At 38.0% G+C, this 18,842-nt stretch overlaps 1 protein-coding gene across 2 annotated transcripts in view; it reads right to left on the bottom strand.

Moving 5' to 3' along the window:
* Positions 1-314: 314 nt before the first annotated feature.
* The window catches only part of PLCB1 (phospholipase C beta 1), a 663,588-nt gene continuing 645,060 nt past the window's right edge, over positions 315-18,842 (bottom strand). Inside the window, exon 32 of one of the 2 annotated variants that reach the window (XM_036122370.2) lies at positions 315-3,662. In XM_036122370.2, the coding sequence (XP_035978263.1) occupies positions 3,435-3,662 (228 nt within the window). In that variant the 3' untranslated portion in view covers positions 315-3,434. The remainder of the gene's footprint in view (positions 3,663-18,842) is intronic. The other variant, XM_036122371.2, reaches the window with a different exon arrangement.

Consider the following 18,842-nt stretch of genomic DNA (forward strand, 5'->3'; position numbering starts at 1 on the left):
TGTTAGCAATCTTTGACTGTTTTGCTTTCCTTAGCTTTGGTGAAGGAAGGGAGGGAGGGTCTCTAAAACGGAAGTAATGGGCAGGTGTACCGTCATTCCTGCACGGGATGGTGGAGCGATAGAGTAATGAGAGCTGTGTCCTCTGGCACATGCATTGCAGCACATCCCGATTCCCTGTATGGGCACAGGTGGGCTGTATCAGGGTGGGCCTTCTGTCCCTAATGACTGGTACAAAGCATACTCCCACCATCTGGTCCGTCAAAAAAAAAAAAAAAAAATGGTTGGCTCTGACACCAAGAAATGACACACCTGGGTTGTGTTAAGAAATTTTTATTGTTTCCTTTGGAATCGTGATGAAAGCACATAAAATTACAAGTGGAAGAAACATCATGCCACAAAATTGCATAGAATTATTACAAAAATGTGAATTACGCATTTTAAATAATTTGAGATCGAAGAACCAAAATATGTACACTTTAAGAGTTTCAAATACTTTGTCCTATCTTTTATTTTTCTTCTGAAAAGGCAAAAGTCACAAGGTCCAATCCATCACAAACAATATTTATACAGTGCACAAGCGCAACATTAAATTCAAAGTAACGCAAGCAACGGCCCTTTCTTTCAGAATTATTTAATGACTGCTTATCTATTACAGGAGCATTAATCAATTAATGTATGGTGAGGTTGAAATGTTCAAGTGAAATGCTGAAAACCAAAAACACACGGCATGTCATTAGAATTTTGAAAATTGGTGTTCACGGCCAATACCACGCTATTCTCAGTAATGTAAGGGTATTGGAGGGGAGGGGGCTCTGTCTAATTTACTACACAGCTCTAACGCTCTATTACAGGGAAATCCACAGTACAGAATTTCACACATTCAACACAGAACAAGGCAAATACATAAAGGCACAAAACTGCACATCATATAGACCCTTTTTCTTTATCTTACTCTATTTCAAGTAATCTTAATATTGTTAAATGATAGTATCGCTGTAGTAGGTTCAATGATGCAAGATGGACAGTGTAACACACTACCCCACAACTGCAAAAAGTGTCATTGTACAGATATAAAAATGTGATTACAGTAAATGGCCAAATACAAATGTATTGCAAAATGACTAGAGTCACTAAGAGAATGAAATCCAACTAACAAAAACAGTTTTGTGTAAGTCAAGGTTTTTCCACTTCTGTCTATCTCTAGACTAAAATGTGAGACAGTGTTCTGTAATAATCATCGTTGCATTTGGTTATGAATGCTATTATTAGTTCATTCTTCTGCAATGTTAGACAGTCTGTTATTTTATTTATAAAAATGCAGCATTCAATTGTGCCCATTCTTGCTTCCTTACGATTAATGCCTTTCTTTCAAAGTGCAAAAGTTGAATGATTTACAAAAGATTTATCTTTCAGTGGAAGATATGTTTTATTAAGTGTCTAATTAATACCCTAAATCCTTCAGATCAAAATATAATCATCTCCAAAGAGGATGGGATTTTTTCCTCTTGAGTCTTGCTAGATGTGTTTTGTTTTTTTTTAATCAAACACTCTTGCCTCATGTTTGAACTAAGCCTTCGTTTTGATTAAAACTTAATTGTGATCCCTAGTTATTGCTTAAAGTTAAATAAAATAATTTGCATAAAAATATTAAATTCTTGAAACACAATTTTCAGGACACAACCGGTTTTTGCACTTTAAGACGTTTCGCTAAGCTACAATCAGACAGGTTTATTTTAAAGGAAAATAAAGCTATGAGCATCTTTCTTCAGCTCTTTAACTTCAATGTCCTTTGTGTTACTCTCTAAATTATATTGTCCTCTATATAATTATTCTCTCTTACTTAAGTTCTTTCAATAATATTTTTGATCAGTTTTCCCATGATATAATTTGTTTTTCTTATGCCACCCAACATAGAAACTTAACAAAAAGACATAGTTAAGTGAATTAAATGTACATAGTAAATATATAATGAAAGATTTTTTTATGTTAGAATAAAATCGAAATCTGTCAGACTTAAAAATTATGAAAGATACTAATAAATTTCCATATTGCTGTCCTATACATTTTTTGTATATTCTATTAAAACAAGCTTAAAATCTGAACCTTAAAATCCAGTTTTTGATCCTGCAAAATATATATCAAATTCATATTCTAAGCTCTAAATCTACCTCAACTTGCATCAAGTTCCATCAACTGTTTCTTAGAATTTCAACATAATTTAATAGCCACATAATATAGATAGATGTTTGACCATTTTCTTCTCTAGGCATTTACCCCTGAATTTGGTTTTAAGTCTTGTGGAAGAGATTTGGGTCATTGCCAATTAAAAAACACACATCTACACTTGTATGTGCGCACATGTGTGTGTGTGTGTGTGTGTGAGTGTGTATACACTTACATGGCTGTGTGTGTACATATATACATGGGGATACTATATATCATTTATATGTGGGTCTGTGTATTCTCTAGATAAATATTCAATCTTTATCTCTATAGTAAAAATAAATGAACCATAAAAAATGTGAGACAGCGAAATAACTACTGGAACCTGTTCACTCTGATTGAATCTCTGCTCAACATCCATCAGCTTAACTATTTTTATTCAACCAGACAGACTCTTCGTAGTTATTTAATAATTTCAGGCCAACAACCAATGAATACCCAGACTTTGAGTGCAAATAGTCAACTCAGAAAGCACGGTGGGCCTGGAAGTGTGTGGCCAATTTGCTCAAGCAACCAAATGTTATGAGCCATATTGCTAAGTCTTGGGATAGCTTCCCTGGGCAAGGATACAATCAAGTGACTTTTTTTCAAGAAAGAAAACCAACTTAGTCGAATCACTATGGTACCTAATAAAGCCATGTCAGCAACAAATACATTGATGCCTCTATGATAAATAAATTAGCAAACTGCAAGCCACCTGTGCTTGCAAAGCAAAGGATAAAACAATTTAATATGCACGTTAACTTGAAAATATGATAGTTGAGGGGCAGTTAGGAAAATGAATGCTCAAAGTTGGCTGTTTGATAGTGTTAAATAATACTATGCATTTCTCAAACTATTTCTATTACTTTGAAATACTTTACACCAGAGCTTCAAATAAAAACATGAGCTTGATTTTCTTCAAAAAAGACACTGTCCTTCGTTAAATGTCCCATGGAGCCTGGAAGTTGCCTGCTTTGAATTTACTATTGGAAAGAAAACAAAAATCCCACATACATGCACTCTCCGCAAGCAGACCTGCAGTAGTGTCCACATAACGCATGGAGCCTGGGCATGAGGATGTTTGCATGGATCCTTCTAGAACTCTCCCTTTGGTGTGGATTTTAGGCTAAGGGATGCTTCTCAGGAAGATGCTCCTGGGCAGTGATTTTTGTAGTAAGAGAGAGTCCGATGAAGTGGCCATGCATGCTTTGAAGGCCTGGCAGGAACAATCACAGAGGAGTATCAAACTCTTTTCCTGGGTTGTCTCCTTCTAGCTCCTCACTGGAGGGAGGCTTGTGGTTCATTTTTCCAGGCTCCGAGGCCAGGGAGGGAGGGGCAGAACTGTGATTGCTGTCTTCGCTGATCTTCCCTTTCATGGCTTCCTGCACGAACTCCAAGATCTCCAGGGGCAGTCTTTTGAACTTGTCTTGGTACTCTTGCTCCAGGTCCATCTGCAGCTGGGAGACATCAAGAGAGGAGGATGGTTTTAGGTCATTTAGTTTTCTATAACCACCCACGTGGAAGCTCTTTGAAAGAGATGTACAAAGATGGGGGAGGAATAAATTAAGGTAAATACCATCCACTGGTTACCTATGGAGAAGATGTAAAACAGACACATCACTTGTCCATGGCTGAAAGTCAAGTTCAGATTATGTGTGGCGTAATAGGGCTAAAGACCTGCAACAGTATAAATAAATACACACACACGCACACACACACAGGCGAATCTTTTGAAAAAGTTTACAATGCAGTGATCTGAAGTTCTTACGTGAAGGGACTGGAAGCTACTGATAGCTGGGAGTGCCAAGGTCAGCCATGCTTCAGGCTGGGGAGAGGGAAGAGGGGGCTGGAGAGGACAGGAGAGGTACGAGCGGGCTTCATGAAGTGCCGCCGAGTAATTCTAGAGAGGAGCTCAACGCAATTTTTAAAAAGATTTGTTTATTTATTATTTTAGAGGAAGAGAGAGGGTGGGTGAGGGGCAAAGGGAGAGGACTTCCAGCAGGCTCCCCTCTGAGCGCGGAGCCTGAGGCGGGGCTCAATCTCACCACCCTGATATCATGGCCTGAACCGAAACCAAGAGTCAGACCTTTAACTGACTTCACCACCCAGGCACCCTTCAGTGCATTTTTATGAACTGAACATACTCCTGTAACCGACTTTAACTTCTGTTTTGACTTCTTTTATCACCTCTTTGATTCTTTTTCTTCTCGTTCTAATTTTATTTGCCTTGTACATTGCTTTAGCTACCTTATAAACTGTCTTTTAACTTATCTGTTTAATGTTCTGGAGAATGCCCAGACTTTTAAAAGTCACAGAACCGTTTCTTCAGACTTAAATGGAAGCCATAATCATAAAACCAGTGAAGGCCGGGCATCTTCCGTAGCTGGGATGAGGGACGGCTGGCGGTGGGCGCTGCCTCTGAAAAGCTCTGCTGTGCTGAGCCCCACTGAAACGCAGAATTTTATTTTATTTTATTTTATTTTATTTTATTTTATTTTATTTTATTTTATAAGATTTTCTTTTTTAAAGATTTTATTTATTTATTTGTCAGAGAGCGAGACAGTGAGAGAGGGAACATAAGCAGGGGGAGTGGGAGAGGGAGAAGCAGGCTTCCCACTGAGCAGGGAGCCCGATGCAGGGCTCGATCCCAGGACCCTGGGATCATGACCTGAGCCGAAGGTAGACACTCAAGCATCTGAGCCACCCAGGTGCCTTGAAACCTAGAATTTTAAATGAAGTTCTCTTTCCTTATTGAATGGTAAGTTGGGAGTCTAGTCTTAGAAACAGCATGTGAGACTAATGCTTTTTCTTTCTGCTCTTAGTAGCCTCGAGGCAGCTTTTCTTGAGACATGTCCTTAAAACCTTTATGGAATTTTTTGTGTGTGTGCTTCTCAAACTTCTAAGCTTCACACAAATCACCTGGGATCCCGACTTTGCTTCAGATTCAGGAGAACTGGGTGGGGTCCAAGATCTTGCATGTCTCAGTGACTCCCAGGTGATGCCAATGAGGCTGGTCCACTTTGGACACCCTGCTTGACTTCCTGCCCTGGTTCAACTCTGAACTCCCCGTTCTACTTTTTGTCTTGATCCTGGCTGTATGTCCTCCATTTGAGGCTTCATGCAGTCTCTGGTACTTGCCCTGAGCCCTGGACCATCCAGGGTAAAGACAGTGCTCAGGGCATCTGTCTCTAGGTGCTGTGACTCCCTTTCCTTACTCACGTTCTGGACAGTGTCAGCAACATAAAGAGAACACCCTCTTTAAGTTCAACCCCTTTGCTCTTGCTTTTATGCTAGAGAAATTCTGTCAAGACTTAGTTATATAATATAGGTCCAAAATCCCTTATCTGCCATTCTAAAACCCCCAAAGTTCTGAAATCCAGAACTTTTTTGTAAATTTGGTGCAAACACATAGACATTAATTGATATAAGGTTATTTATAATTCTTATATATTTCACTGAATGTGAATATCCATGCACAGTACTGTAGGTACATTACTTTGTATGACTATGAGGATGACCAAGCACCCCTCTAGAGTATTATGCTCACAGTATATGCATTATATAACACTTTCTAAAATCAGAAAAATTATGAGTTCCAAAAAACAATGATCCCAAGAGTCTCAGATAATGGATTGTGGATCTGTTTGAACAACCTTCCCTCCCCCACCCCACATCAAAAAGTGCCTGATAGGGGCGCCTGGGTGGCTCAGTCAGTTAGGCGTCTGCCTTCAGCTCAGGTGATGTTCCTGGAGTCCCAGGATCGAGCCCCGAATCAGGATCCCTGCTCAGTAGGGAGTCTACTTCTCCCTCTGCCCTTCACCCGCTTTCGTGCTTTCTCTCACTCTCTCTCAAATAAATAAATAAAATCTTTTTTTTTTTTAAAACGTGCCTGATAAAAATGACTTGCCCTAAGTAGTGGAAGTTAACTCTTCTTCCCAAATATAAAATGTAGGGTATTTATGAAGATGTTGTGCCGGCATATGAATTCTAATAAGCCAAGGAGAAAACATGCTATGAGAAGGGCACTCATGGGGCTCCGAGATTGACATGACTACAGCGGAGCAAAGGCACCTGCGCACACAGCTGCTCCCTTCCTCTTGGGAACAGGTGAGCCATTGGAGCATCACAGACAAGATGACAATGGGCAATTCTTTCCCAGGTATCGCAACCAGTTAGAAGGGAGTGGGGCTTTTACAGGAGTGAAATCTTAGCCTGGTGTTTGGCAGTTCTCAGTAACTACCATCCAGGTCTCATCATTCATTTGTCTCAATTTTAATTCAGCAAAGCATGCTGTTCAAATTTTGTTTCCAAGGAATATAAGGAAAGGAAGAAAAGCAAGGGGCCTCGTGTTCAGCAAACAGTAGATTTCTGTTTTCCTTGAGGTTAGTGTGGGGGACCTTCAGCTTTAGATACATTGTATGTGACCTAGTAGTCAAATACTCTTAGGTCAGTGGGAGACAAGACCCCAGAGTGCTTGATAGTGCTGTTTCTTTTTAAAATTTATATATAAAAAAGGATGTGAAATGTGAGACAATGTCAAATACTTAAACTAACATTTTTGAATAATTTTTAATAATCCAATTTTTAAAATAATCTATTTGAATAATTATGATTCTGCACCCAATTCGAATGTGTGAGATCTTTTCCCCTCATACCACAAAGCAATTCCCTAGGACACCAGCTGGATGTCCCATAATTTAACTCAATTCTGATATTATCTACCTGGAGATAGCATCAGATCCTACAAGTTAAGAGCTCAGTCCTATAAGGCTGTCCCCCACCCCCACCTCATGTCAGATGTCAGTTGCAAATCCAGGTTGTCACCTGTGATTCTGACTAACTGGATATAGATTGGAGATTCCAATGATTCCCCCCACATTGGGTTTGATTAATTTGCTAGAGCGGCTCAAGGAACTCAAACATTTTACTTACTAGATTACTGGTTTGTTATAAAAGGGTGTAACTCAGGAGCAGCTAGGTGGAAGAGATGCACAGGGCAAAGTATGGGGGAAAGGGTGCGAAGCTACCGTGTTCTCTGAGTGCCCATTCCCCCTGCATCTCCTTCCACAAGTTCTCCAACTCCTAAGGTCTTCAAACCCCATCCTTTTGGGTTTTCATGGAGGCTTCATTACATAGGCATGGTTGATTACATCACTAGCCATTGCCTATTGATTCACCTCTTGCCCTTCTCTCCCTGGAGATTAGGGGTTGGGACTGTGAGGTCCAACCCTCGAATTGCAAGGTTGGTTCCCCTGGCAATCAGCCCCCATCTTTAGGTTACCTAGGGGCTTCTGAAAAGTCACCTCACTAACATAACAAAAGACACTTTGTTGCTTATCATTTAGGAAATTTCAAGGGTTTTAGGAACTCTGTGCCAGGAACTGGGATGAAGACTAAATATATATTTCTTATTATAAATCACAATAATAATAATTAAATAATTATTTAAAATAATTTTTAATTATTGACCCAGTTGTGGCTAAATTACAATTTTAGTGGACTCTTCTTTTATCATGGGTTAGTGGTAGATTATACTGTATTCTAAACTACTTTAATAAACTAAAATAATTTATTAACTAAATTAATTTTATTTAATTTATATTACATGCCATACTTCACTCTTTAAAAAAAAGTCATTCTGCTATTAACAATTTAATTACAAATTTGCATTTATTATTAAATTTCAAGTTAGAGCTTTTCTTTTGTTTATTTTTTCTTATACATGGAATACTTGTTCATTGTAAGAAAATATGAAGGGCAAAGTCTGGCTCTGTTCCCAAAAAGTCCCACCCATCAGGAGCCTAGAATTATTCCAGCCTAAGGGTCACAAACTCAGATGTTTAGGGGGGCCAGGCAAGTCATGAAAATAAGTGGGAGTGGTGGGGAGAACATGCTCAGTCTAAAGGGGTGGCAGAAACCCAGCTCTAGCTAATGTTTGCAAGACTTTTGTTTTTCAGAAGTCAGAAATTTAAATTTTCATGGAGGACCTGATTTTTTATTGTTGGCAGTCAATTTGAACCACTCGTGAGTTCTACTGGGCTTGTGGAGGGTTTCTAACTTCGGTCTTAGCAGATTTAAATCTGGCTTAGACCAGGAAACTCGAGAGATTGGGTCTAACTATGGACTTTCAGTTTGGATCCCTCCTCGTTTTGCCTCACCACCATCCTGAGCTTCAGATGGTTCTCCACTGAACACCAGGACTTGCTCTTGATCATCCTTCTGCTGGGGTTCAGTGCTATCCCATCTCATTTTCACATCCTGGTTCACATCCTCATTGAGTATTGAGTGTCTACTCTGTGTAATTCAAGCTGTAGGTTCTGGGGGAATGGTAGATTAATTGCACAAGTGATAGCAATGTCTCACCCCTCCTGGTACTCATGGCCTTGGCAGTGTTTCCCATGAAAGAGTAGAGTGTACGTTTCATCTCCCTGAATCTAGGGAGGTTTTTCTATGACAGCAGGCAGTTCTGAGCCTAGACCTCAAAAGGCTTCATGTGGTTCTGCTCTCACTGTTGGAAGCTCACTGAGCCATTCCGTGAAGAGACTCAGGCTAGACTGCTGCAGGAGGAGACACATGACCCAGTTATCCCCCTCTCCATCACTTTGAATGACTATCAGACATGAGGGAAAAGCTATTATAAATAGCCAGCCCTCAGCTGACCCACCAGCTAAACAGGCTTGTGTAAGGCTACTGAGACCAGCTGAGCCTTACTCAGACCAGAATTGCCCAGCCAGTTCATAGACTCATGAGCTTAGTAAATGCTTAATGTGTTATGCCACTCAGTTTTGTGGTTTTTTTGTTAGGCAGCAGTATTGTGGCAATAACCACCTGATACAGTAGGGGAATTCAAAGGAGTGTCATATATGGCCTGGTTCCACGAAGCACTCATAGTTTAATTCAGCTGGCCCCATCTTTCCATTGCTATAATTTTAAAACACATTCTTGAGGGACAATCACCATAGGACTGATAGATCTTCATGAAAAATCTGATTTTGGAGAATATGCTTTGGAGCTTTTCTATAACATTAGCAAACGTGAGCTTGCTTGATCTTAAATTTATAAGATCTATTTTTAGGAAATGGGCAAAAAGAGGGAAGGACATGGTTGAATTTGATCTCTAATTTTAAGGCAAATTGTTACATTATACTCAGATATTAATAAATAAGAGCATTGCCAGAGTTTGTTTTATTATAGGCTGAGTTCTCCAATTTGACTAGTCAGACTCAATTTCTAAATTTCTCAGTTAACTCACTTTTCAAAACATGTTGCCTACTCATAGCTTCTGTGAACTCTGGATAGTTAAGCAGGAAAAGGCAATACAGTCAAGTTCAAATGTTTTTAGCTCTGCCTGATTATAATGTCCAAGGTTTTTGCACTTGGGATGCTTATTTTGCCTCTGACAGTTTTTCAACTGCCTTAAAAAAATAAGGTAGAGATTTGATCTAGTTATGCAAGGTTTTTAGATTCATAAATGTAAGCGAAGACCAAGGAGAAAGTAAAGTTACTTATGAAGGTTGGTTTAAAAGCAGGGGGGAAATACTCAATATAATGTAAATGTGGCATAAATATAAGATAAGACAGGTACTGACTTAGTAAAGAGATATAATCAATACCAACTTTCTAAGGAAACAAATTGAAAACAGAGTGTAATAAGCTACTGTGGGATAACAAAGACACAACTGCTAAAACTTAAAAAAAAATGCTACAGAGAAGGCACAGAGATATTTAAGGAGAATTTTCACTTTGAGCTCAGGTCCAACTCGAGTCATTTTGCCCAATGAAGTATATTAAAGACCTTAATATAGAACACAAAGCAGGGCGCCTGGGTGGCTCAGTTGGTTACGCATCTGCCTTCGGCTCAGGTGATGATCTCGGGGCCCTGGGATAGAGCTCCACATCAGGCTCTCCGGTCAGCAGGTAACATACTTCTTCCTCTCTCTGTTCTCACTCTCTCTCTCAAATAAATAAATAAAATTTTTTAAAAAATAAATAAAACACAAAGCAAAAAAATCTTAGGAAAAATTCTGGGTGAATAATTGCATAATCATAGGGTATAGAGACCTTCTCAAGCAAGATAGAAAAACTGTAAGCTACAAAGAAAAAAATTTATTAGGTATGTAGTTGATCCTTAAACAGTGTGGGGAGGGAAGGGGCGCTAACCCCCTGCAGAGCCAAAAATCCAAGTCAAATTTTTGACTCCCCCAAAACTGTTAATAGCCTACTGCTGACTAAAAGCCTTGCCAATAACATAAACAGTTGTTTAACACATATTTTTAACACGTATTTTATGTTATATGCATTATATACTATATTCCTACAATAAAGCAAGCTAGAGAAAAAAGTGTTTTTAAGAAAATCATAAGGAAGAAAAAATACATTACAGTACTATACTGTATCGAAAAAAATCCATGTATAAGTGGACCTATTCAAACCCATGTTGTTCAAGGTCACTGTATTTAGTTAAATGAAAATAATCCTTTTTTGGTGAAAAAATGGACGAACCTCAAGCAATTCATAGGAGAAGTGAAAATATCCAATATATATTTCAGAAAACGCTCACTCATAGACAATAAGGGAGATTCAATAGCACATTTTTTAAAGGGACATATTGGTAAGAAAAAAAAGGTTTGTTCAAAGGAGCAGTAACATCTGGGGAGAAGTGGACATTTTCAAACATTGGGCAATAAAATGGTATCCATAATATTTATAAGGAAAATGTACATAGCTTTTCACCTAGCAATTTCACATTTGGGAAGGGAACCTGGCCCAGGGAAATGAAAGCACCAACATATAAGATGGAAACGTCACCAAACTTACTGCAGCATTGTTTGCCGAGGCAAAACCAAAAACCACCACCACCACCACCACCACCACCAAAAAACAACAACAACAACAACAACAACAAAAACAAAACCCCTAAAACCAAAACAAAATAACAGCAACAACCACAAAAACCCTGAAAGCAACTGTAGTAATAATCTTGATATTTTGCCACATGTGCATTCTTATTGTTTATCACTCTATTTTTTTTTTTTTTTTTTTGGTGAATCATTTGAAAATAAATTTCAGATATCACAGCACTTGACCCCCACACCGCTTAAAAATAAAGACATTTTCCTACATTATGGCAATACCTTAATCATGTCAAGGGAATTAATATTAATTCCTTAATGTTACCCAACATCCATCCATGTTCAGATTTTCCCAGTATTACCTCTTCCAAATTTTCTAGCTTTTTTTTGGACCAGAATTCAATCAAAGTTCTTGTATTGCATTTGATTGTGATACCTTCCTCTTTCTTCCCTGTTGAGTTATTTATTGTTTTAAATTGTTTTATGACTTGGATTTTTTGAAGAGTCCTATTCAATTTTCTTATAGAATGCCCACATTTTGAATTTGTCTGATTATTTCCTGGGGGTGTCATTTAAGTTGGTCCTGGAAAACCTGCCTTTCCTGTAAACTAGAAATTAAGCCTGTAAGCGTGATCAGATGGGGATTAAACAAACATTTGTTTGGGCGAGAAGAGTGAACAGGTACTCTTTTCTATCTATATTGTAACATATTAGTGAGCTCTATTATCATGTGGTTGCATTATCAGCAATGCTAAATTTGATCACTTGGCTAAAAGTAGTAAATATCAGACTTCAACTTTGTCAACACATTTTTTCTTTTGGCTATTGGCAATTATTCTGTGGGGTAAAGCTCTAGGTCCATATAAAGTTTCCTTAGCACCTTTTCATGAAATTGATGATTTTCACCTATCTTACTAGGGGTGAATGGCAATTATATAACTCTTTTTTTATTTAGCTAGTATTCTTCTGTAAGGCAGAGCCTTCCCTTGTCAGGTGGAGATGAACCAGAGTTCCTCCTAAAAAGGCAGAGCAAGCATTTAATTCTTTTCCTTTGATTCACAAATATTCTGAGTAAGGAGTTGGGGCAATAATAATTTCAAACGATAACCAATGAGTTTTCTTTTTCTTCTCTCTCTCTGAAAATAACTGCAGACAATATATTTTTATTTCCATTTATTCCCTTTGTTTAAATCAGTTGCAGTCATTATTCTTTTTTGAGCTCAAATTGTCACATGTAATGCCAGCAGAAGCCCTTTGAGGGCATGATCCTGGGTCCTTTTGACATGCCCTCATTGGTTTTTGAGCACTTGCTTGCTTTTCTAGGTAAAATAAGGTAACTCAGGCACTTCTTGTGCTTTCTCTGACTCAGACTTGGAATCAGCTACTTTTCCAAAGAGCCTTTATTGGAGAAGGCATTGGGTGCTAAAAGTGCTCACTGCTACCAGACAGTCATTGTATTTAGGCCAGCAGTGGACATTAGGACATATATTTTTGAAGAATCATTAGTACGTATTGATATCTCAAATTTAAATGTAATATTATAGAATTTTTTCTTAACTCCTTTGATTTTTATATTTCTATATTTCATTTTTTAAATTTTATTTTATTATGTTATGTTAATCACCATACATCATTAGTTTTTGATGTAGTGTTCCATGATTCATTGTTTGTGTATAACACCCAGTGCTCCATTCAGTACGTGTCCTCTTTAATACCCATCACCAGGCTAACCCATCCCCCCATCCCCCTCCCCTCTAGAACCCTCAGTTTGTTTCTCAGAGTCTATATCTCTTTTATTTTGTAACTAATTTTGTATATTTTGCTTTCTGGTAACGATGTATTTACTTACTTGCTTTACATTTTCAAATATATGGAAATAGTTTCAATATTGTGACCTAACAATAAAATAACCACGTGAAGTGTAAGACATTCTTGAGGTTTTGTTTTTCACAGAATATATCCCACCAAGGATACAAAATTATATTACTCTGCAAAAGTTCCCTGAATTAATTATATTCTTTGTATAGTTACATTACTTTTTCTAAAGATTTTATTTATTTATTTGACAGAGAGAGAAAGAGAGCATGTGCACAAGCAGGGGGAGCCGCAGAGAGAGGGAGAAGCAGACTCTCTGCTGAACAGGGAGCCCAGTGTGGGGCTTGATCCCAGGACCCTGGGATCATGACTGAGCTGAAAGCAGACACTTAACTAACTGAGCCACCCAGGCTCTCCTTGTTATGTTACTTTTTATATACACATAAAGCCATTTGTTTCAGTTTGTTTTCTCATTAGACATTTTAGATTATTTCACTTTTTTTTTCTTTCTCTGGAAGCATCTGCTGTATTTTTAAAAATGTAATTCCTCACAGTCTCTTAACCCTTTTAAAAATATTTCTGGCCTTTGGGAAATGCAAGTGGTAATATGGTACTGAAATTATCTTGCTCAATTTTAAAATTTACTGCTAAAGATTAGGGAAAATAATAAAACAAACAAGCAAAAAAAAAAAAACAACCAACCCCCCCCAAAAAAACCCCAGCAAAAACATCAATAAAACAGAGTTTCTGTGAAAGAAAACATAAGGCTTCTGCTTGAAGAAATGAAATGCAGCCAATAAATGTAAAACAATAAATGGCTATGAAAATAAGGGAACATAATTGTTACTGTGATAAATGAAGTAAATCTACATACAGTTTTATATGTACTGTGATTACAACCATGAGAATATTTTCTAAGAATATAGAATTACTTTGAAAGAAAATACTAAAATATAAACTGTGTTGGGACTGAGTACTTTTACATTTCCTATTTCTCATTTTTATGGTAATGTGATTATTTTACTTTTAGCATGAAAATAGCATTCCAGAATAAAAGCAAATACTAAACAAACAAACAAACAGAAAAGCATAAAACACTGAGTGTGGGATAGAGTGACCGGGAAAATTTTATGAAGAATTAATGAGAGTATTTTAATGTCAACATCATCAATTAATCAGCTAAGAGGTTACTGAAAATAGTGGGAAAAGCATTAAAATACACACATAGAATGGGTGGTTTCAAAATCAGCCTGAGCCACCTTGCAGACTCATCTTATTTTTAGAATAATCTCATGAATTTTTACTTCAATCAAGAATAGAAATAACAGGATCATATAAAAGATACAGAGGGAGGTCAGTCAGGTTAGCAGGGGATTGTTGGAAAATCGCATGTGGGAAAATGGGACCACATTAGATATCCCAAGCATTACAGATTGTGTTGGTTTACTTGTTTTCCTCTATATTTCTTTAGAATAAATTGCAATGGGACTTCAAGTCAAAATGTCTGAGTGGAGATTCCTTCTACTCCAAACAGGGAAATGCTGAGTAAAATAGGACACATACATTTAATTTAAATTGATAACTGAGTTGTTTTTTTTTTAAAGATTTATTTATTTTAGAGAGAGAGAGAGCATAAGTGGGAGGGGCAGAGGAAAGAGAGAGAATCTCAAGCAGACTCCACGCTCAGTGCAGAGCCCTACCTGGGGCTCAATCTCACCACCCTGAAATCACCACTTAAGCTGAAACCAAGAGTCAGATGCTCAACCCATTGCGCCATCCAGGAGCCCCTGATAACTGAGTTTTAATACTAGAAAAAGAAATCCTTAAGACACAGGAATAACAAAGGAACTCAAAGACAAACGGTCCGCGGTGGCAGAGTAGATTCTCCATCTTAGAGAACTGGGGTTTTAATGTTCTAAGAAGATGGGCTAGAAGGCCTAAGAATTGGGGGTATTAAAATGGTGAAGTCATAGTCTCTGCAGAAAGCCACTGGTTTCCACACTTGAAATGCCGACCAGGAAAACTCAATCTATAATATCAGGGACAAGGTGAAGAAGCCAGCAATTCATGGGGCCCATTTAAGGAAAAAATGTCAACTATGAAGACTCAGGAACCCAAACCAGCACCATGAGGGAGGGCAGTCCCCAAATTCATAGTACCCTTGTAGATGGGTAATCAGTTCCAATAAATCAAAGCCAAAACTTAAAAAGGGATACAACCAATAAAGTCCTAGCAGAGGCCCAGCAAATTCAGACTGTTTGGATTTGCCACAATGCAAGGTGGTCGTGATCCTTATAGATTGACAATTCCCAATGAACATGAACTCAAAGTTCAAAGTTACAAGCCACTCAAGTAAAATGCAGCATTTGTTTAACCTTGTAATTTCAGGTTGCCATTGGCAACTGAAGTCTAAAGAAAATGAGTAAAAGGTGAGATGAGTGTATTTCTAGGTCAAAATGAAAAACAGTCCAGACCTAAACAGAAATAAATTGGATAGTTCATGCCAATGTGGAGGAATACAATTAATTCACAATGGGTATAAATTCCTGACACTTTTAATCAAGTCCTGAAATATGTTGCATGCCTATATTTTTGGCAGATTTTTCCTAAACGATTATATTTGCCTGAAAATGATATTAAAATGAAGTTTCATCTTTTGAACAAAGACCAACTAGCAATAGAGTCCATTACAAAGGGCTAGGAAGACAATCACAAATTAAACTGCTTTCATCGATCTATACAATTGGATAATTCATTGAGGGATAGATAAGATTCTTTTTCCATGAAAGATGCTTGCATCATCCAGATATGACCTTGGGAAGCTCATTTACTATCTTGGAATTGAAATCTCCTCATCTATAAAATGGGGATAATAATGACAGTTTCCACAGGTTGTTGTTACAAGGTTTAAATGAGATTATATGTGCTAAAGTAATTAGCATATTGTGCTTGCTTATTAATTCTGGATAACTTCATTTCTAAAGGGAGAGGAAAAAACATAACTTGCTGCTGAGAACATCTGGAACCCTGTCTAAGTGGTCTTTGTTCTTTGTAGTTACATCATTTAAGTCATTATTGGGTCAACGCAGTGCAATTATGGCATGTGTTGGATCTCACTTTTAGACTATGTTCTGGGCTGTTGTTGATTTGAAGCATTTATCAACAAATAATATTTTTGAATACTCTGATTGGTGCAAGGCCCTGTGTTTGGTGCTGTGAAGAATGAAAAATTTAGAATCTGTCCAGGGTGATAAGCGATAGTTATGTGGAAAATAACAAGTTGGGCTGAATGGGTTCTAGGACAAAATATACTATGGATGTTGAAAATGAAGGTTGTATTGGGAAATACTTTGATATGGGAAATACTTTGTAGAGGAGATGGGACTTAAAAAGTTGGGGCCTTGTAGGATCTGCCAATATCCTTGCTATTATCATTATCCTGGGGCAGAGGTTTTCAACCTTCAATCTATGGCACATATAATAGATGATATTTACTAGGGGGATGGAGTTTTCTAACTGTAACTTCCTTCTTCCTTGCGCTTTTTAATGGTATATAGCACAAGAACATATCTTTGAATCTGCTCTAATACATAACAATTAAATCATTACCAGTGTCTTTCATCTATAATTAACCACAGATTATAATAGAGGGGACCTCACAGTCTATGACTGAGAGCGCTTTTTTAAAAGATGGTTGCATGTTAAAAGTGAAAAGATGGGAAAGCTTTACATCAGCACTTCTCAAAAGTTAATGTAGACATAAAGTACCTGGTGATTTTGTTAAAATGCAGATTCTGATTCAGTAGATCTGGGGTGGGTCCTGAGATTCTGCATCTCTAACAAGCTCCCAGGTGATGTTCTTGTTGTTCGTCTAAGGACCATTTTCTGAACGGCACCACTTTAGACAAAGGGCTCCCCACAAAGTGCTCCTTTTGTATATCCCTCCTCAACATTTTTTTGGGGGTTTGATTCATATAATAGGATTCTTTTTATAAATCTCATCTCTCTGGACCTCTGGAGGTTGCTAATGTTCAAGTTTGGATTCAAGGTGTTTGATGGAGGCTGTTGTGTGAAGGCAGAATGAGGGTTAAGTCTGCAGAGATGAAAGATGGAAGGATCCAGGATAGGTAGGCAGTGGATCCAAATACTAAATGCTAAGTAGATCCAAATACTGAATCAAAAGAGGAAATATAGAAGCTAGAGATCATGTGATTTACCAAGCATAGTCCCTACACGCATTTGCATTTTAAATTTTATTTCATGTCAAAAGCCAAACGCATTGTGACATAGGTCTTATGTGTCAACTCCTCTACACACCCATATACTCCGTGAAATTGCCCATGGAGGAAATCTGCTCTTAATACAGCAAAGAACATAATCAGATTCCTGTGACTTTTTTCCTAGCTACATCCCCATTCTTTCTTCACTGTCATTTCCCCAATATACCTCTCTTGAAATGCTTCAGTATCTTAGCTTAACCCATAATTTATACCTCCTTTGATTCTTAAGATGTATTACAGAACTTCTTTTGTAATCTTCTTACACGTGTCTAGAGATTACTGTAGAAACCTTTGAAAGGGACATTAGCAATTATATTGTCAACCTCTCTAAGACTTAGTAGTATTGGAAAGGGATTTTAGAAATTATATAGTCAAATCTTTTCCTTTAACTTAGTATAAAACTGTGGCTGAAAGAAGTTAAGCAGCTTTCTCAAGGATACAGCTTGCTAATAGTAAAGCTAGGACCAGAACCTAGTTGATTCTCCTCTTTTGTAAACTGACTGGATTAATGGCCTCAATGCCTCATCTCTCTCTCTCTGTATCCACAGCCTTTGCCTTCTGAGCTTAAGTTGCTCTTATTAAAGCGGTACAGGCTACTTCTCTACCTTTTGAATATGAGGTGGTCATGTGACTTATTTTGGCCAATAGGGTGTTAGCAGACATGGCCCAAGGAGAGGCTTGAGAAAGCACTTGTGCATTTCAACTTTCATTCCTGTTACTCTGGTATGGCCATGGGAACATGCCCGGTCTAGTCTGGTAGAGGAACATAACTGGGTCACTCCAGTCATCCCAGTCACACAGCCTGAATTGTCCAAGATCAACCAGCAAGTGGCCAGTATACTGATATGGAAACAAGTCCAGCTGAGATCAGTAGAGTCACCTACCTGACCTATACCTAATCATAAATGTATGACCAAGCCCAGCTAAGCTCTACTCAGTCCGGATTGGCTGAACTCTGCAAATTCATGAACTACATAAATATTTATAATTGCACACCAGTGAAGTTTTGTGTTTTTAGGCAGTGTTATTGTAGCATGTCCCCCATGACCTCCATAATTTCTTTCAAAATTGTGCATGAAATTCTGGGGCGTTGACATGGGATGAATTGTTTGTCCTGTCCCAAGAGCCATACTCTTGCTGCTTTGTATACATACCACCACCATTCAGCATCTAAAAGCAAATAATACTATAATGGGAGTCAATAATTTTGCTACCTGGCAAGCCACTTCATCTCAGTGAATGTATGTGCTCCGGGCCTTGAAATTTTTGTGTCTGTCCTGGAGTATTCTCCCCTTAGAGGTGCCTACTATTAAGGCCTAGGAGTTTTCTATTTTTAGTGAAGTGCTTTCTGTAGGATGACTCAGCTGGGGTCTATCAGAGCTGGGAATAAAAATAATTGTGAGTGAGGGAAGAAATTTTTATTTTACCAAAATGAGTAATCACAGGCCAGTGACCTCTTGTCAAACTGAAAGTTACCACTGTACTTAAAATACCAAAAGATGGTTTAAATCTCTGAAGACCCGTGCTCTGGGCCAAAGAAGTTAAGAGACTTATAACTTTGAGTGAATGCACATTTAGCACATTATTAACTGTCATTCCTTAACTAAGGAAACTGAAGCTTACCACTCCAGCGTTTTAGTGCAGAATCAAGATCTGAACACCAAACTCTTGCCACTTAATCCAGGGCTCC

This window comes from Halichoerus grypus, chromosome 10, assembly GCF_964656455.1.
Source record: "Halichoerus grypus chromosome 10, mHalGry1.hap1.1, whole genome shotgun sequence".
NCBI classification, from domain to species: Eukaryota; Metazoa; Chordata; class Mammalia; order Carnivora; family Phocidae; genus Halichoerus; species Halichoerus grypus.